This window comes from Rhinopithecus roxellana, chromosome 11 (assembly GCF_007565055.1).
Source record: "Rhinopithecus roxellana isolate Shanxi Qingling chromosome 11, ASM756505v1, whole genome shotgun sequence".
Taxonomy (NCBI): Eukaryota; Metazoa; Chordata; class Mammalia; order Primates; family Cercopithecidae; genus Rhinopithecus; species Rhinopithecus roxellana.
Genome location: NC_044559.1, coordinates 116,461,566 through 116,482,688, shown reverse-complemented (window position 1 = coordinate 116,482,688; position 21,123 = coordinate 116,461,566). Strand labels below are relative to the sequence as shown.

At 40.4% G+C, this 21,123-nt stretch overlaps 1 protein-coding gene across 1 annotated transcript in view; it reads left to right on the top strand.

Moving 5' to 3' along the window:
• The window catches only part of CUBN (cubilin), a 319,416-nt gene that overhangs the window by 187,273 nt on the left and 111,020 nt on the right, over positions 1–21,123 (top strand). The window contains 6 exon segments of the mRNA XM_030941178.1: positions 4,295–4,405; positions 5,798–5,926; positions 7,351–7,483; positions 15,167–15,372; positions 16,257–16,441; positions 17,626–17,818. Of these exon segments, the coding sequence (XP_030797038.1) occupies positions 4,295–4,405; positions 5,798–5,926; positions 7,351–7,483; positions 15,167–15,372; positions 16,257–16,441; positions 17,626–17,818 (957 nt within the window).

Sequence of the window (21,123 nt, the reverse complement as noted above, 5' to 3'; positions counted from 1 at the left end):
GTCAAAAGCCTTTTCTGCATCTATTGAGATAATCATGTGGTTCTTGTCTTTGGTTCTGTTTATATGCTGGATTACGTTTATTGATTTGCGAATGTTGAACCAGCCTTGCATCCCAGGGATGAAGCCCACTTGATCATGGTGGATAAGCTTTTTGATGTGCTGCTGAATCCGATTTGCCAGTATTTCATTGAGGATTTTTGCATCGATGTTCATCAGGGATATTGGTCTAAAATTCTCTTTTTTTGTTGTGTCTCTGCCAGGCTTTGGTATCAGGATGATGTTGGCCTCATAAAATGAGTTAGGGAGGATTCCCTCTTTTTCTATTGATTGGAATAGTTTCAGAAGGAATGGTACCAGCTCCTCCTTGTACCTCTGGTAGAATTCAGCTGTGAATCCATCTGGTCCTGGACTTTTTTTGGTGGGTAGGCTATTAATTATTGCCTCAATTTCAGAGCCTGCTATTGGTCTATTCAGGGATTCAACTTCTTCCTGGTTTAGTCTTGGGAGAGTGTAAGTGTCCAGGAAATTATCCATTTCTTCTAGATTTTCTAGTTTATTTGCGTAGAGGTGTTTATAGAATTCTCTGATAGTAGTTTGTATTTCTGTGGGGTCTGTGGTGATATCCCCTTTATCATTTTTTATTGCGTCTATTTGATTCCTCTCTCTCTTCTTCTTTATTAGTCTTGCTAGCGGTCTGTCAATTTTGTTGATCTTTTCAAAAAACCAACTCCTGGATTCATTGATTTTTTGGAGGGTTTTTTGTGTCTCTATCTCCTTCAGTTCTGCTCTGATCTTAGTTATTTCTTGCCTTCTGCTAACTTTTGAATGTGTTTGCTCTTGCCTCTCTAGTTCTTTTAATTGTGATGTTAGAGTGTAAATTTTAGATCTTTCCTGCTTTCTCTTGTGGGCATTTAGTGCTATAAATTTCCCTCTCCACACTGCTTTAAATGTGTCCCAGAGATTCTGGTATGTTGTATCTTTGTTCTCATTGGTTTCAAAGAACATCTTTATTTCTGCTTTCATTTCGTTACGTACCCAGTAGTCATTCAGGAGCAGGTTGTTCAGTTTCCATGTAGTTGAGTGGTTTTGATTGAGTTTCTTAGTCCTGAGTTCTAATTTGATTGCACTGTGGTCTGAGAGACAGTTTGTTATAATTTCTGTTCTTGTACATTTGCTGAGGAGTGCTTTACTTCCAACTATGTGGTCAATTTTGGAATAAGTGCAATGTGGTGCTGAGAAGAATGTATATTCTGTTGATTTGGGGTGGAGAGTTCTATAGATGTCTATTAGGTCCACTTGGTGCAGAGATGGGTTCAATTCCTGGATATCCTTGTTAACTTTCTGTCTCGTTGATCTGTCTAATGTTGACAGTGGAGTGTTGAAGTCTCCCATTGTTATTGTATGGGAGTCTAAGTCTCTTTGTAAGTCTCTAAGGACTTGCTTTATGAATCTGGGTGCTCCTGTATTGGGTGCATATATATTTAGGATAGTTAGCTCTTCCTGTTGAATTGATCCCTTTACCATGATGTAATGGCCTTCTTTGTCTCTTTTGATCTTTGATGGTTTAAAGTCTGTTTTATCAGAGACTAGGATTGCAACCCCTGCTTTTTTGTGTTCTCCATTTGCTTGGTAGATCTTCCTCCATCCCTTTATTTTGAGCCTATGTATGTCTCTGCATGTGAGATGGGTCTCCTGAATACAGCAGACTGATGGGTCTTGACTCTTTATCCAGTTTGCCAGTCTGTGTCTTTTAATTGGAGCATTTAGTCCATTAACATTTAAGGTTAATATTGTTATGTGTGAACTTGATCCTGCCATTATGATATTAACTGGTTATTTTGCTCGTTAGTTGATGCAGTTTCTTCCTAGCCTCGATGGTCTTTACATTTTGGCATGTTTTTGCGATGGCTGGTACCGGTTGTTCCTTTCCATGTTTAGGGCTTCCTTCAGGGTCTCTTGTAAGGCAGGCCTGGTAGTGACAAAATCTCTAAGCATTTGCTTATCTGTAAAGGATTTTATTTCTCCTTCACTGATGAAACTTAGTTTGGCTGGATATGAAATTCTGGGTTTAAAATTCTTTTCTTTAAGAATGTTGAATATTGGCCCCCACTCTCTTCTGGCTTGTAGAGTTTCTGCTGAGAGATCTGCTGTTAGTCTGATGGGCTTCCCTTTGTGGGTAACCCGACCTTTCTCTCTGGCTGCCCTTAAGATTCTTTCCTTCATTTCAACTTTGGTGAATCTGGCAATTATGTGTCTTGGAGTTGCTCTTCTGGAGGAGTATCTTTGTGGCGTTCTCTGTATTTCCTGAATTTGAATGTTGTCCTGCCCTACTAGGTTGGGGAAGTTCTCCTGGATGATATCCTGAAGAGTGTTTTCCAACTTGGTTCCATTTTCCCCCTCACTTTCAGGCACCCCAATCAGACGTAGATTTGGTCTTTTTACATAATCCCGTACTTCTTGCAGGCTTTGTTCATTTCTTTTTCTTCTTTTTTCTTTTGGTTTCTCTTCTCGCTTCATTTCATTCATTTGATCCTCAATCGCTGATACTCTTTCTTCCAGTTGATCAAGTCGGTTACTGAAGCTTGTGCATTTGTCACGTATTTCTCGTGTCATGGTTTTCATCTCTGTCATTTCGTTTATGACCTTCTCTGCATTAATTAGTCTAGCTATCAATTCTTCCACTCTTTTTTCAAGATTTTTAGTTGCTTTGCGCTGGGTACATAATTCCTCCTTTAGCTCTGAGAAGTTTGATGGTCTGAAGCCTTCTTCTCTCATCTTGTCAAAGTCATTCTCTGACCAGCTTTGATCCGTTGCTGGCGATGGGCTGCGCTCCTTTGCAGGGGGAGATGTGCTCTTATTTTTTGAATTTCCAGCTTTTCTGCCCTGCTTTTTCCCCATCTTTGTGGTTTTATCTGCCTCTGTTCTTTGATGATGGTGACGTACTGATGGGGTTTTGGTATAGGTGTCCTTCCTGTCTGATCGTTTTCCTTCTAACAGTCAGGACCCTCAGCTGTAGGTCTGTTGGAGATTGCTTGAGGTCCACTCCAGACCCTGTTTGCCTGGGTATCAGCAGCAGAGGTTGCAGAAGATAGAATATTGCTGAACAGCGAGTGTACCTGTCTGATTCTTACTTTGGAAACTTCCTCTCAGGGGTGTACTCCACCCTGTTAGGTGTGGGGTGTCAGACTGCCCCTAGTGAGGGATGTCTCCCAGTGAGGCTACTCAGGGGTCAGGGACCCACTTGAGCAGGCAGTCTGTCCGTTCTCAGATCTCAACCTCCATGTTGGGAGATCCACTGCTCTCTTCAAAGCTGTCAGACAGAGTCGTTTGCATCTGCAGAGGTTCCTGCTGCTTTTGTTGTTGTTGTTGTTAACTGTGCCCTGTCCCCAGAGGTGGAGTCTACAGAGACAGGCAGGTTTCCTTGAGCTGCTGTGAGCTCCACCCAGTTCGAGCTTCCCAGCGGCTTTGTTTACCTACTTAAGCCTCAGCAATGGCGGGCGCCCCTCCCCCAGCCTCGCTGCTGCCTTGCGGTTAGATCGCAGACTGCTGTGTTAGCAATGAGGGAGGCTCCATGGGCGTGGGACCCTCCCGGCCAGGTGTGGGATATATTCTCCTGGTGTGCCTGTTTGCTTAAAGCGCAGTATTGGGGTGGGAGTCACCCGATTTTCCAGGTGTTGCGTGTCTCAGTTCCCCTGGCTAGGAAAAGGGATTCCCTTCCCCTTTGTGCTTCCCAGATGAGGCGATGCCTCGCCCTGCTTCAGCTCTCGCTGGTCGGGCTGCAGCAGCTGACCAGCACCAATTGTCCGGCACTCCCTAGTGAGATGACCCCAGTACCTCAGTTGAAAATGCAGAAATCACCGGTCTTCTATGTCGCTTGCCCTGGGAGTTGGAAACTGGAGCTGTTCCTATTCGGCCATCTTGCTCTGCCCCCTGAAAAATTTTTATTTTTAATGTTTGTGAATACATAGTAGATGTATATAGTTATGGGGTACCTGAGATGTTTGGATGTAGGCATGCAGTGTGAAATAATCCCATCGTGGAGAATGGGGTCTCCATCCCTTCAAGCATTTATCCTTTGCATTACAAATAATCCAATTATACTCTTTTAATTATTTTTAAATGTACAGTAAGTTTTTACTGACTACAGTTACCCTGTTGTGCTATCAGATAGGTCTTACTCATTCCTTCTATTTTTTAGACTCATTAACCATCCCCACCTCCCCGTCTTGCCCCATCTTCCTGTATGTTTTATTTGCCAGTACTGTATTAGAGAATCTTCTCTTTTTTCTTCCAGTAAATCATATCACCCTCTCTTTTACCCACTTTGAACTTGAAAGAAGCACAACGTGCACACGTGACTTTGTAGAAATTTTGGACGGCAACCATGAAGACGCACCCCTCCGAGGTATCTCGGCGCTCGCTCATATACATCTGTGGTCTTGGCTATGCTTTATTTATAGATCTACATATTTATAGGCTGCCGTTCTAGGTTAGAATGTTTCCAATAAATGGAAAGAGCAACCTAAGCCAAGTACAGATGATTAGAGGGTAAGAAAGTAGGCTTGAATGTGGGGTTCAGGGAACTCAGCCTATTGATTAATATATTCAAACGTGTGAATAGTTTGTGTATATGTTTTAAAAGATTTAAAAATTGCAGCTGCTTTAAAGAGTAGTGGAATGCAGCCCATCCCAGCATTACAGAGCATTCTGTCCGAAATTTCTTGTTAATATTTGACCAAGTTCTTACATTCAAATGGAGCATGTTTCTTTCAGCCTTGTCCTTAGTGGAAGCAAAAAAAACCAAAACCCCACTTAATTAGTTAATTAATTAATTAATTTTATTAAAAACCTATCATTTGTTTGTTAGACCTCCCAATAAAATTAAAGAGTGCCACTATCTAGTTTCTGAAATATTCTCAGGCAAAAAAACAAAACAAAATAAAACAAAAACCACCTCAGGCCATTTAAGCTTTCTCCATAAACTTCCTAATTTTTGAATTTTGTCGTAAAAACTTCTCATCCTGCACTAGAAGACAAGGTCTGTCAGGGAGGAGACTGTTTTGCCTGTTGCCTAATTCCCAGTGCCCAGGACAGTGTCTGAGACAAAAGTGAGCAAGCAATGAACTCTCCACACCCTATCCACACCTCTCACAGCATCGCCTGAGGTCTTTGTTAGTAAGCATTTGACAAGGATAAGGATATATTATTTAACAAACTGTTACGTCGCAATACCTTGTGCTGAGTACTGTTCTCAGTACGTTAGAAATAATAAGTCAATCCTTTTAACCTTATGAGATAGGTTTCATTATTTTCAAGTATGCCCCTTTTCTCCAAGTGGGGAAACTGAGGCACCAAGCACTTAAGTAACTTGCCTAGGATCACACAGCTAGCAAATGACTGAGCCAGGAGCTAAATCCAGGTAGCCTGGCTCCAGCATCCACACTTTTCTGTGCTACAACATATTGAATATTAGGGCATGTATTTGTATGGGTCCAACTGGGCCGGAGATTTTTGCTTTAGGTTCATGTGTCCCTTGGTCGTCTAAGTTTTTCCTCTGGTCCTATTGTTCTTGATCATGTTTATAAATCACCTCTCCTATGTATAGCTCCTATATATAGTTTATTTTAAATGATCAGGTATTGTCTCAAACACTGACCCTGAGTGAAGTGGTTCTCCTAGTGGCAATTTCTTCCCTTTGTTTTGGTCTGTTGTAATTCTAGTAAAGATGTGTCTCCTAGAAATAGCAGCCTCTGCCATGTTGTCATTCATTCTCCTTGTTGTTATCTTCATTATCTAGGCCGTTACTGTGGCACTGACATGCCCCATCCTATCACATCCTTCAGCAGCGCCCTGACGCTGAGGTTCATCTCTGATTCTAGCTTGAGTGCTGGGGGTTTCCACGCTATGGTCACTGCATCAGTGTCAGGTAAGAAACCTTAGCACCTGGCTCCAGCGGTTAACAGGGATGTGGTAGAAACTCTTGGTTTGTTATTTGGGACTCTTTGACCTTCGTAGTTGGGAGCTAATTTCCTGAGATCACCTCTGGACCAAATCTTACCTTCTTCCCAATTAAGTGAACCTGTTGTCAATTCTAACAATAATAAACTCTGGAAGTGTGGAGGATTGGTTGGAAATGTGGCTGTCTTTTCAGCTACACCCCATGCTCTCAAATGACTTGATGTTCTTTTGTTTTGTTTTGTTTTTGAGATGGAGTCTCACTCTGTCGCCCAGGCTGGAGTGCAATGGCACAGTCTTGGCTCACTGCAGCCTCCACCTCCTGGGTTCAAGTGATTCTCCTGCCTCAGTCTCCTGAGTAGCTGGGATTACAGGCACTTGCCACCACACCTAACTAATTTTTGAATTTTTTGTTTCCCTATGTTGGTCAGACTGGTCTCGAACTCCTGACCTCGTGATCTGCCAGCCTCGGCCTCCCAAAGTGCTGGGATTACAGGTGTGAGCCACTGCGCTCACCCTGGTGTTCTTTTTGGCTTTTTTTTTTTTTTTTTTTTTTTTGAGACAGAGTTTCGCTCTGTCGCCCAGGCTGGAGTGCAGTGGCTGGATCTCTGCTCACTGCAAGCTCCGCCTCCCGGGTTCACGCCATTCTCCTGCCTCAGCCTCCCGAGTAGCTGGGACTACAGGCGCCTGCCACCTCGCCTGGCTAGTTTTTTTTTGTATTTTTTAGTAGAGACGGGGTTTCACCGTGTTAGCCAGGATGGTCTCGATCTCCTGACCTCGTGATCCGCCCGTCTCGGCCTCCCAAAGTGCTGGGATTACAGGCTTGAGCCACCGCGCCTGGCCCTTTTTGGCTTGTTAAGGTAGCCCCGACCTGGGGAGGAGAGGAACGGGGAGCCGCCCAGGACTGGGTTTCTTAGCCTGTTAGCCGGGAGAGTGCTGCTGGTCACTGCCATCTTCCTTGTTATTAGCAGTTAAAAGCTAGAGAACACCTAGAAGATGGTGTGTGCATTTCGGTGCTCTACTGAGAGGGAAAAGCAAGCATGCTGCCTTGGGTTCTAGGCCAGGGTTGAATAGAATCCTGGTCACAAAAGTCAAGTGGCTGTAGGATAGTAAACAAGTCTTTTATTCTTCAAAGTTACCGTTCATAGGTAGAAAAGGCTTTGAGAAAAGACATTGCAGAAATTCCTTCTAATCCACCACACTGCTTGGCCCTTGGTCTTCAGTTTGCAGAATCATTCCCTCCTTATTTTATATGACATGAATGTTTTAAAATGCGAGATGGACATATTGTCTATTCTTTTACATTGATATGGCTCTAGCGTTCTGTCTCCTTTATTTTATAGTGTCTGATGCAGTCTTTGCTGTGATACTCACTTTATTTCTGTTTTCTTCCAGCTTGTGGTGGAACGTTCTATGTGGCTGAAGGCATCTTCAACAGCCCTGGCTACCCAGACGTTTATCCCCCTAAAGTGGAATGTGTGTGGAACATAGTCAGTTCCCCTGGCAACCGACTCCAGCTGTCTTTTATGTAAATCCTTTTTATGGTGTATTGTTTCAGTGCTAATGAATCTGTAGGAAAGAAGTCCTGGTGCTAATAGGATAGGCAACTTAACAGTGTACGTGAAATTTAGGAAGTATTTTTCCAAATTTCCTCTATTTCAGTCATAATTTGAGTTATAAATAGCATGAAGATTCTGTCAACCATGGTTCTTGAGTCCTGTCTAACATTCCCAAAAGAACATTCTTGAGTCCTTGGTGAATGAATCTGTGGCCCATTCACGTTCAGAGTACAGGAATCTTATCTTTTTTTGGAATTAGACACATTTAGGTCCTTCCAGAGAATCACTAGTATTGTTTATTCCAGCAGAGCCCTCCCATCTCAATTAATCATTCTTTACGCTTATATCTTATCCCCACCTCAATCCACCTTTCCTTCTATTTCTATCAGAAGAATGGTTTTGGGGCCAGTGCGGTCACTCATGCCTGTAATCTCAGCACTTTGGGAGGCTGAGGCAGGCAGATCACTTGAGGTCAAGAGTTCGAGACCAGCCTGGCCAACATGGCAAAACCCCGCCTCTACTAAAAATACAAAAATTAGCCGGGAGTGGTGGTAGGCACTTGTAATCCCAGCTGCTTGGGAGGCTGAGGTGGGAGAACCCCCTGAACTTGGGAGGTGGAGGTTGCAGTGAGCCGAGACTGAGCCACTGCACTCCAGCCTGGGCAACAGAGTGAGACTCCATCTTGGAAAAAAAAGAAAAAAGAATGGTTTTGGAAGTTTTTTGACTTCCAAACTTAAACTTACTTAAACTTTAAACTTAATTTTTTAGAGCACTTTCATATTCCTCATTGCACTATAACACTTTTTGAACAGGGACTATAAATATGGAATTAGTAGTAGGATCCTATAACATTCTGAGTGGTCTTAGATTAAATTAGACAGCAACAATAATATCTCTTAGAGTAGATGTAAAAAGCACACATTTTAATCAACTAATAGAGAGGTATATGTGACATGTCACGTGATAATGGATGCTTATTGTACGTTGAGAGACAAGATCTTGGAATTTAAATTGCCATTTTGAATTAGAAGTTATTTACCAGTCTATGTTACATATTACTAGGCTGTGGTTGGGATTGCTAATTCTGTTTTGAAGAGAATATAAGTAACTTATTGTTGAGAGAGGAGGATTGTTTTGAGGACCCTGGCCTGTTTATTTAAAAGTCTTACTTTTCTTCCAAGACTTGCTAATCTGTGCATCTGGATCTGATTAAAAATATGGGACAACCATCCTATTTGTGGACCAAGTTCAAACATCTCAAGTTGCTTTTTTTAAATCCATCAGTCAGACAGAGCCTCTTCAGGGTACAAGTGGCCTTGTGTTAAGACAAAGACACCCTCTGCGTGCCGAAAGGCAATGCAAGTTTAAGCTGCCTCACAGGGAGGAGGTTTTGGTTTGTCTTTTTTTTTTTTTTGGAGACACAGTCTGGCTTTGTTGCCCAGGCTGGAGTACAGTGAAATGATCTCAGCTCACTGTAACCTCTGCCTCCCGGGTTTAAGCTATTCTCCTGCCTCAGCCTCCTGAGTAGCTGGGATTACAGGCACATGCCACCATGCCAAGCTAGTTTTTATATTTTTAGTAGTGATGGGACTTCACTGTGTTGGCCAGGCTGGTCTCGAACTCCTGACCTCAAGTAATTCACCCACCTTGGCCTCCCAAAGTGCTGGGATTACAGGCGTGAGCCACCACACCTGGCCTGGTTTGTCTTCGTCTTCACTAACAGCACAGAATTCTGGATGGGAAGAATCTATATACTTTATAATGTTTACCAGACATATATTTATTCCTTTACTCAACAGATATTTATTAAGCTCCTAATATGTGCTAGGCATGTAGTTGGCTCATGCTACTCTCCTATGAGGTGCTTTCTATATATTGATCAATAAAACATCATCATTGTTCTTAGAATAAAATTCAAAGCCCTTCGCACAGCTTTAGAAGGCTTATCAGAATTGCCACATAAAATGATTTTTTTTGGTCTTTTCCTCTGTGTCTCTACCACATTCACGTTGTTGACCGCTCTCATTCAGCAGTTGCCAGGAACTGAGCTAGGTGTTCAAGACAGATAAGATTTCGGGTCTTGACAAATTACTCATAAACCAACATTAAGAAGCTGTTTAATTAAATTCATTTTATTTCTGTGGGATAATAATAACAAGTTTCTATAAACAAATTTATAATAATTTCAAATTTCTAGAACTGTGAAGATAAAGAAGATGTCAAATTTAAAATGCATACCACACAGCTGGTGCTTAGCAAATGTTCAGTGACTTAATTCTCTCAATCTTTACCATTTCTGAAGCATCTTCTGTGATGGTTCACAAATAAATCCAAATGGGCAGCACTAGGCTCTCCTTCCAGAGGGTAGGAGATTACACACACAGAAAGCAAGTTTCATCTATTTTAGTGCTTAATAGACATTACATTTTAATTGCCATATAGAAAATCATAATGGCTCAGCTATTTCCTTTCTTGCCTGTAAGAAGTTAATTTTGATTACTCTGAGTTACTAGCTTGAGTTTTATTTTTAAAATGGATTTTTTAGACTGCAAGATGCCTCTTTTTTTGCAGTTGATTAATGAGAAGTCAAGGCCTGTGAGTTATTTCTTCCCTGGTCTAAATTCTATCCAGATGGGTGCTTGGAAACATTACCCTGGGGTGTGTGAGAGCATATGAGAAGCATATGTATCACATCAAGTTCTAAAACATGGGGCTGGGATTGTGGTGAAACTGAGCAGGGAAGAGGACTGGAGAAATTATGGTTGAATCTGCAACAAAAAGGAACAGGGAGAAAAAAACCTAAAAAGGAGTTTTTTTGTAAAACATATATTTAACCATTTATTACCCATAATATGACTAACAATGTGAAATATGCTAAAATTGTTTTCTTCTGCTTCTCAGAACGCAGAAAGGGAAGAAAGGGAGATCATTTTCCTCAGAAGGTAAATTACATGCAGCTGCCTCTAAAATCTTTCTATTCAAAGTGCAGTGCAATCTTTCTGACCAGTTAGTCCACCCCTGTGGTTTGGTAGGCAGGGAATTGACAGAAATTGTATTTTATGCTTGCAGAGTGCTTTTAGAAAGTGATTGGTCTCGGTTCAAGAATCAAAATGAGATAATAAGAAACAGTGATTGTACTATTTTTGTTCCACATCCTACATTTACTAACAGATCTAAGCCAAAGGGTAGAATTGCTTATAAAATGTAGCAGCCTAAAGCAAAGACTTCCAAGAATAATCAAGCTTTTTTAAAGTTTAATTTAATCCTTATAGGTATTTCCCTACCACCATGTCCAGTGGAATGTCTTTTCTGCCATCTAGCACTGGATTACACTAGTCAAGTACATAGAAAAGACCTTCACTTCGTAATCTTCTGGAGCATTGGACAGAATGCTAATGTGCATGTTGATCACCTAGGATCTTGCTGAAATTCACTTTCTCACTGAGTTGGTTGGTGGGGCCAGATTCCTTGTTTCAAACAAGCTCTCCGGTGATGCTGATGTTGCTGGACTATGCACTGCACTTTGAATAGAAAGATTTTAGAGGCAACTGCATATAATTTACTTTCTGAGGAAAATGATCTCCCTTTCTTCCCTTTCTGCGTTCTGAGAAGCAGAAGAAAACAATTTTAGCATATTTCACATTGTTGATCAATTATGGGTAATAAAATTGAGCCTGAATGTATGCACCAAACTTGGCAGTCATCCCAAAGATGGATTTAGACCAATTCCTTGCAAAAAAAAAAAAAAAAAAAAAAAAAAGATTGAAGATACAAATATTGTGTTATAAAGCATCAGATTGTCAAAGGAGACAGATGTGTGGTTTGCTTTGCCTAATGTGGATATATCCTGATTTCAATGATCAATTATAGCTTGCTGTAAAAGTTCCATCCAGAGTAGTCCAGATGGTCTATACTGTAGTGACCCACCTTGGTGGGATTGTGAGAGCCACCAGCTTACCACCAGGCTTACTGATTTGGTTAGAGACCTACCAATGCTAGTATCTGGCTTGAGAGGAGGGTAGAGCAGAGCTGACCAGTTACTTCACCCCTGTGGTCTGGTAGGCAGGGAATGACCAGAGATGTACCTGGTATATTGACTAGTGGTAGGGCTTGAGGTGGCCAGAGCCTTCAGGCTGGTTATCTCTAACCATTCTCCTCCATTAGCTGAGATAGAGCCCCAGGGGAGCACTATACTTAGCATAAAGTAAAATCTTGCAATGGATAATGTTGAGCATTAATGGAAAGATACACATGACAGAGAAGTACATTTTCCCTTTCCTTTCCTTTCCCTTCCCCTTCCCTTCCCTTCCCTTCCTTTCCTTTTCCCTTCCCTTCCTTTCCTTTCCTTTCCTTTCCCTTCCCTTCCTTTCCTTTCTCCTTCCCTTCCTTTCCCCTTCCCTTCCCTTCCTTTACCCTTCCCTTCCCTTTCCTTCCCTTCCTTTCCTTTCAGCTTCCCTTCCCTTCCCTTCCTCTCGTTTCCTTTCGTTTCCTTTCCTTTCTCCTTCCCTTCCTTTCCCTTCCCCTTCCCTTCCTTTCGCCTTCCCTTCCCTTCCTTTACCCTTCCCTTCCCTTCCTTTCCCTTCCCCTTCCCTTCCTTTCCCTTCCCCTTCCCCTTCCCTTCCTTTCCCTTTCCCTTCCCCTTCACCTTCCCCTTCCCTTCCTTTCCCTTCCCTTCCCTTCCCCCTTCCCTTCCTTTCCCTTCCCTTCCCTTCCCTTCCCTTCCCTTCCCTTCCCTTCCCTTCCCTTCCCTTCCCTTCCTTTCCCTTCCCTTTTTCCTTTCCCCTTTCCCCTCTCCTGTTTGAGTTCATGCTTTCATTTATTTGGGGTATAAACCTAGAATTGACATTGCTGGTTCATATGATAATACTATGTTTAACTTTTTGAGGAACCACCAAACTTTTCTATAGGGATACACTATTTTACTTCCCATTAGTAATGCATAAGAGTTCTAATTTCTCCATATCCTCATCAACACTTCTTATTTTCCATTTTTAAATAATAGTCTTCCTAGTGGGTTTGCAGTGTTATCTCATTGTGGTTTTGATTTGCATTTCTCTAATGACTAATAATGTGGAAAATCTTTTCATGTTTTTATTGACCATTTATAAATCTTCTTTGGAGAAATGCCTATTCAGTTTCTTTGCCATTTTAATTGAGTTATTTGTTTTTTAATTTTCGAGTTGCAGGAGTTATTTTATATTCAGGATACTAACTTGGTCATGAGTTTTTATTTTCTTTGGGTAGATATTTAGGGGTGGAATTTCTGGGCATTAATTGGATGTGCATTTAATTTTATAAGAAACTCCCAAATAATTATCCAAAGTGGCTATATCACTATGCAGTCCCACCAGGAATATATAAGACTTCAGTTGCTCTGCATGCTTGTCAACAATTGATCTTGTCAGTCTTTTAATTTTAGCCCTTATGATGGGTGTGGAATGATATCTGACTGTGGTATTTAAGTTGCGTTGCTGTGATGAGTAATCATATAGAGTACTTTTCACATTCTCGGTAGCCATTTTCTTGTCTTCTTTTATGAATATCTGTTCAAGCCCTTTGTCTGCTCTTAATTTGGTTGTTTGTTTTTTCATTATCTGTAGGAATTCCTTTTATATTTCAACTATGAGTCCCTTGCTAGATAAATGCTTTGCAATTATCTCCCGTTTCCCCACCCCGGTCTGTAACTTGCCTTTTCATTTTTTTTAAATATATATATTTTTTTCTAGAGAGGATCTCACTGTGTCGCATAGGCTGGAGTGAAGTGGCACGATCACCCCTCACTTCAGCCTCTATCTCCCAGGCTTAAGCAATCTTCCTGCCTCACCCTCCCAAGTAGCTGCGATTATAGGCACAGGCCACCACATAGCTACATTTTATTTTTTGTAGAGAGGGGGTCTCACTGTGTTGCTCAGGCTAGTCTCAAACTCCTGGGCTCAAGTGATCCTGTCACCTCAGCCTCCCAAAGTGCTGAGATTTTGGTTGCGAGCCACCACGTGCAGCCTATTTATTTTCTTATTCATGTCTTTAATGAAATGTTTATGAATTCAAATTTATTAATTTTTTATCTTATAGTTAGTGCTTTTTGCATTCTGTGTAAGAAATGTTTGCCCATCCTAAGGTCACAAAGATTTTTCTCCATGTTTTCTTCTAGGATATTTATGTTTCTAGCCTTTATATTTACATCCTTAAGAAATATTAGATTAGTTTCTGGTTATGAAGATAGGCAGAAATAGAGGTTCTTTTTTCCCTCTCTTTCTGTAAGGATATCCGTTATTGCAGCACCATTTGTTAAAATGACTTTTCCCCTTGATTTGTCTTGGCACCGTGGATTGAATTGGATTGACTATGCATTTGTGGGCCCCTTCTGGAAATTCTTTCCTATTCCGTTCATCCATTTGTCTACTCTTTCACCAATACCACTTTATCTTGAGTAGCTCATGTTTTTAAGCAGTAAGGCCAAGTTTTGAAAGTATTCACGTAGCACCTACATGTTCCCAACTCTTTATATATGTTCCCTATGAACATCATATGAGGTAGGTACTATTTCCTATCTTCAAATCCCCATCACATCACAGTTGCAGAGTATAAGACAAGTTGAATAGGTCACATTCAAGCACTAGCCTGTGTTGTTACAAATCCCATAATTTTGCTGCCTCTCCAGAAATTAAGTACATCCGCCTTTGCAGGGCATTTAAGTGTCACCTAAATGATCCCATCATATTGCCCCAGTTACATGTTTTAATGGTTTCTGTTTTTATTATTTACTTTCAGCCAACTCACACCTTGTCTTAATGGTTTCTTAGAGGTACTCAGTGTTTTAAACAAATCAGTTATCTCTTGCAGGTTCTGAATATGTACGGCCCTTCTCTGCACATGTGCCTTGGTGGCATGATTCTTTGCACACCATCTATACTCCTTATATCCAGCTAACATGTATATTTCCATCTCAAAAAATCTTCCCAACAAGCTATTGCAGAGCCCCACAATCAGATGTGATGCCTCTGCTTTGCAAGTCTTAAACACCACTTTATAGCTCTGATGGCACTCACGCTATTCTGCCTTATATATATATATATTTTTTTCTATATTCTTGCCTGGTTTTGCCCACTAGGAATAAAACTCCTTGCTGGAAGTATATTCATTATCTTTGTAGCTATTGAATATGCATTTCAACAAATCCGAGTGAAAGAAATTTTTTGAGACAGCTACATACTTTTGTGATCAAAGTTAAATAAAGTTTAAAAAAGTGAACAGGTGGCCGGGCGCGGTGGCTCAAGCCTGTAATCCCAGCACTTTGGGAGGCCGAGACGGGCGGATCACGAGGTCAGGAGATCGAGACCATCCTGGCTAACACGGTGAAACCTCGTCTCTACTAAAAATACAAAAAAAAAACTAGCCGGGCTAGGTGGCGGCGCCTGTAGTCCCAGCTACTCGGGAGGCTGAGGCAGGAGAATGGCGTGAACCCGGGAGGCGGAGCTTGCAGTGAGCTGAGATCCGGCCACTGCGCTCCAGTCCGGGCGACAGAGCGAGACTCCGCCTCAAAAAAAAAAAAAAAAAAAAAGGTGAACAGGTTAACCTAGCATGTGATCCAGGAGAATCCCAAAGTCTATTCTCTCAATTTAATCCCTATAAATATTTTTTCCCCAAATCAGATCTTTCCAGTTGGAAGACTCTCAGGACTGCAGCAGAGATTTTGTGGAGATCCGTGAAGGAAATGCCACGGGTCACTTGGTGGGACGATACTGTGGAAACTCCTTCCCTCTCAATTATTCTTCCATCACTGGACATACCCTGTGGGTCAGATTTATCTCGGATGGTTCTGGCAGCGGCACGGGCTTCCAGGCCACATTTATGAAGAGTAAGTTGTTTCTATTTTAGAGATAGCTTACAAAATACGTCTTACAAAGTACAAATAATGATTTTCTCAGTAATACATTAAGCAAGAACAATCCTAAACTCTCCACTATTTTCCTACATTGTCTTTGTGAATTACCTTATAACATATTAGAAAAACTAAATTATATGTGAATGGCTCAATAAGGGCAAGGGAGAGCACTCTCAAAGGTTCTATTGTTCTTTTTTAAGCTCTAATTTCTACCTAATGTTTAATTAGTTTTTTCATGATATTGTGGTAAAGTCTTGTAATATATTATAGTTTGGGTTTGGTATATTTATATCAAGTATGTTTCATTTGATTTCATAAACTCTATATTCTTCACATTTAAGACATTTAGTATTACTTTGGGATTGGCTTAAGTGCTCAAATATAACAATAGGGTATTCTTTTAATAGTATAAGATGTTAAATATTTTTATTCTGTAGCTCAATTTTTCCATTATTGGCTATTTCATATGTGATTTCAAACTATCAGTTTTTCTTGTAAATTTTTTAAATGTTCCATTCTTTTGAAAAACAAAGTAAAATAGATAAACCATAATTAGAGAGTGGGGCTGCTTACCCCACCTTCCCATGTCCCCAAGTTCCCTAGGGTTCTGGGAACCCCTTTTCACTTGGAAAGTTGTGGCTTCTTTTCACACCATGCAACGTTTTAAGGACCTTTACTTAGGAAGTAATAGATAGCCCAGAAACCAAAAAGGAAGCAGTATTTCTTTCAATAGTCAGAAAAGAAATCACAGTCGATTAAAAGTCCATCCTTTTCAACACCCTTTGCTTTTGTTTTTTTCATTTGATTAAAGAGCAATTCTAAGTGGGTCTGATTTACTGCTCTGTCTTCCCTCCTAGTATTTGGCAATGATAATATTGTGGGAACTCATGGGAAAGTCGCCTCTCCTTTCTGGCCTGAAAACTACCCACATAACTCCAATTACCAATGGACAGTAAATGTGAATGCATCTCACGTTGTCCATGGCCGAATCTTGGAGATGGACATAGAAGAAATACAAAGCTGCTATTATGACAAATTAAGGGTGAGTTTCCACATGCGATCAATGTTCATAAATATTGATGAATTGCTGTTGGTAAAAATACATCCAAGGTAACATCTATTCAAGCATTTGCAAATCATGTGGGATAGTCTGCTCTAAATCATGATTAGAGCAGACTGCCTCTAGATTACATGGACAAAGGCAGTTTCAGTATTTTATTGATTATTTTCCATTTCATATCTAAGGGGTTTTTTAGGATTATTATTATTTTCCTATTGAGCTTTCTCTAAGAATGCATGTGTATCCTAAATAAGTATTTATTCTGTCTTCTTCCCACTGTCCTCTTTGTTTTTATGTTTGAATATTAAAAGTTTTAAGGATCATACAAAAATAAATATAAATGGGAAAATCATGGTGATCATTGCTATCCAGACACTGGCTACTGTGTCAATTCCAGAAACACAATCAGATTCTTACAGGCTATGACCCCACCTTATTCATCTTGGATGCTTGGTCATGAATCCAACCCAGTACCTGCTGGATATCCAATGTGTATGGGAATGGCTATTACATAATTTGTTTGGTAGAGGATTTTATAATAACTGTTAATATGAATTTGTCCTGAGCTATTTAAAAATTATCACAAAATATACCTCAAAATAGGTCATTTGAGATTTTAAAACCAAAAGCAGGAGATTTATTAAGTGCTTTGAACATGTGAGCCCTGCAAGTTTTGGTTATTTTGTTGTCATGAATTCTTGTTTCCTTCTGTGGAAATATGGACTCCTTTAGGGTACCTGTTCACTTTCTCTCATTAAAGCTTTTCTCTTCTTGTTATTTTCCCTTCTTTCTTCCTAATTCCTCCCTTTAAAGCCCCAAAGCACATTTATTAAGTACTGTTGTTAGGCAGCCATCCTGGTTCCTATTTTTCCATCCACAGATTTTACTGTAAATCATCTTATGAGTGATTCCCACAGTGCATGTTTATTAATATAATTCTGCAACAAAGATGCAAATGTTTTCAAAACATTAAATTACCTTCAATAATATTTTATATTCTCTGTCAGTATCTGTTTTAAGCTAAAATAAAATGTTTACTCATTTGTCATTTTTTGGGGTTATAACATTGTAATAATATAAGGCATCTTTTTTATTTTATCTTTTTATGAAGAAAAATATAGATGATCGCCTAAATACAACGCTCTATTATCTGTTTTTATGTGCAGATCTATGATGGGCCTAGCATTCACGCCCGCCTAATTGGAGCTTACTGTGGTACCCAGACTGAATCTTTCAGCTCCACCGGAAATTCTTTGACATTTCATTTTTACTCCGACTCTTCAATCTCAGGGAAGGGATTCCTTCTGGAGTGGTTTGCCGTGGATGCACCTGATGGTGTTTTACCTACCATTGCTCCAGGTGTGTTTGCTAATAAATGAAGTTCTTTTTAGGACTGATATGTGCAGGCCACTGTTTCAAAGGGTCCTATCATAACAGGGGCCAGATATAAAAAATAAGAAGTACAGCCCCAAAGCCCTTCCACCTTATGTTCAGATGGTATTTTAAATTCATAAACACTACCTTTTGTAAAAATTATACATTTCTCTCTAAAAAATGCAGGTTTCCCATTAGGTTGTTTATGTTATAATAATTAGGGGCTTGATATACATAAGATCGTCTACTTACAATTTCTAGAGACCACTTTAGAAATCCCTGAAAATTTGATTTGCAGATACTACACATGTACATTCACACACACACACACACACACACACACACACACACAATCAGTCAGTTAAGGATCAACTCATAAAAGTAACTATTTTTCCTCTGCATTTTATTTCAAATGTACTTTCAGAAATGCTTCAGTTTCTCCTTAGCTAGTTGTAAATGTTCATGTTTCAAAGTAAAATGGGCCTAATTTTAAACTTTTATTTTACTGTTTTACATTTCTAATCTCCTCAGTGAAAGTAATATTGAGCTAGCATTGTTTGGGGAGACTTTTTTTCTTGAAAATTATTTAAATGAGGCTGGGCATGGTGGCTTGCACCTGTAATCCCAGCACTTTTGGAGGCCAAAGTCGACGGATCACTTGTGGTCAGGAGATCAAGACTAGCCTGGCCAACATGGCAAAACCCCATCTCTACTAAAAATACAAAAATTAGCTGGGTGTAGTGGAGTGCATCTGTAGCCTCAGCTACTCGGGAGGCTGAGACATGAGAATTGCTTGAACCGGGAGGCAGAGATTGTAGTGATCTGAGAACATGCCACTGCGCTCCAGCCCAGGTGACAGAGTGAGACTCCGTCTCAAAAAGAAGAGAAGAGAAGAGAAAAGAAAAGAAATTTATTTAAATGAATTTGAGTGTTTCTTATGGATTTGAGGATTGACATAGAAGAAATTCATCAGATATTTCTTGGAGGATATTCTAAGTCCTTGAATACTTGATTGGAGCACAGAATCAGGGTATCTCATTGAAGAATATTCAAACTCTGAACTTGTTCTATGATTTAAAAGATTAGCCTGTTTTCTTCTAACTTCTTATATCGGCAGAATAATGAAGATAATTTGTACTTATATTTATTTAATATCCGTTAGTATTTCATTTTGAAATGTTGTTCTTACCTCTCTAATAAGGTGCTTTCATGATATTGAATAGGAATCTCTTCCTTAAAATATTGATCTGTTTAAAAGCAAAGAACCATCAGCAAAGTTGACAAATGCAATTTAGAGGCAACATTTAATTCTGGATGGATATATCCAGAGCTCTTAGAAATAAACTTGAGTTGGCCGGGCGCGGTGGCTCAAGCCTGTAATCCCAGCACTTTGGGAGGCCGAGACGGGCGGATCACGAGGTCAGGAGATTGAGACCATCCTGGCTAACATGGTGAAACCCCGTCTCTACTAAAAAAAATACAAAATCTAGCCGGGCGTGGTGGCGGGCGCCTGTAGTTCCAGCTACTCGGGAGGCTGAGGCAGGAGAATGGCATAAACCCGGGAGGTGGAGCTTGCAGTGAGCTGAGATCCGGCCACTGCACTCCAGCCTGGGTGACAGAGCGAGACTCTGTCTCAAAAAAAAAAAAAAAAAAAAAAAAAAGAAATAAACTTGAGTTAAGCTTTCTTTCATATTTACAAACCTCAAGATAGAAAAGGAATTACTTACTTGTGTAAAATATTATACCAATAAATTTTCTTCTAATATTTTGTTATGAAATTCCATAATTATATGATGTAAGTGGACAGGTGAGTAAGAGAGCCATAAACCTTATTTTCCTTAGTCAAGAAGAAAAAGGAAAAAGGAAAGTAAGAGGTCAGGAGAATTTTAGAGTTTACTAATTATCTAGATGGTATAAGTGATTATCTTGTAATGATACCACACTGTGAAAGTTTCATTAAAACTAAAAAACCTTAATATTTTGAAATATATCAACTTATTGAGCATTGTCCTATCAGCATTTCTTTTTTTTCTTTTTTCTTTTTTTTTTTTTTTGAGATGGAGTCTCACTCTATCGCCCAGGCTGGAGTGCAGTGGCCTGATCTCAACTCACTGCAAGCTCCGCCTTCCGGGTTCATGCCATTCTCCTGCCTCCGCCTCCAGAGTAGCTGGGACTACAGGTGCTCACCGCCATGCCTGGCTAATTTTTTGTATTTTTAGTAGAGATGGGGTTTCACCGTGTTAGCCAGGATGGTCTCGATCTCCTGACCTCGTGATCCGCCCGCCTGGGCCTCCCAAAGTGCTAGAGTTACAGGCATGAGCCACCGCGTCTGGCCTGTCCTATCAGCATTTCTTATACACACATATATTTAATTTAAATCAACACATATTTATTGAGAATTTATTATGGATACACTGAGGAGACTAAGAAAGGAAACTGAAATACAATCTCTACTCTCCAGGAGCTTCAAAGTAATGGGAACCAGGCATAATGACTCATACCTGTAATACCAGCTGTTTGGGAGGCTAAGGCAGGAAGCTTGCTTGAAGCCCAGGAGTTTGAGAGCTGCCTGGGCAACAGAGGGAGAATCCATCTCTACAAAAGATTCAAAAAGTTAGGTAGGCATGGTGGTGCATGCCTGTAGTCCTAGCTACTCAGGAGGCAGAGGCAGGGGAATTGTCTGAGCCTAGAAGTTCAGCGCTGCTCATGAGCAGTGATTATGACACTGAACTCCTGTGAGACCCTGTCTTAAATCATGAATAGTAAAAATAAATAATAAATAAAAGAGACTGGGAAATAAAAAGCACTCGTGTCAGTTAAATAATGGTATCGTAATTAAATGGGTAAATGACAAAGCAAGTGGTACCAGTAGCAAATAAGCAAGGGAAGGAAAATGAGCTTACTGTGGACGAGGGTCAACTGAAGGAAATTCAATGTGTCAAGTAGGAAAAGCAGTTGATGTATCAGTCAGGAAAAACTCAGCCATATGGCGGTAACAAAGAATTTCAAACTCTTAGGTGCTGAAAACAACAGGTCTTCTTCTACATGTTCCTCTTGTGTTAACTGGGTGCCTCTCATCATCCATCACTTCCTAACTCAGGCTGTTGGAGCTCCCATTGTCTGCGACATTGCCTGAGACTATGGCAAGAGGCAAAAGAGCCCTTGGATGTCTCACTTTAAAAGTGCTCAGTGTAAAGTAACACATGCCTTTTGCTCATAGTTCATTGACCAAAACTGGTCAAATGGCCTCTCCCAGCTGTTTGCAGAATGCAGTTCTACCATGTGTTTGG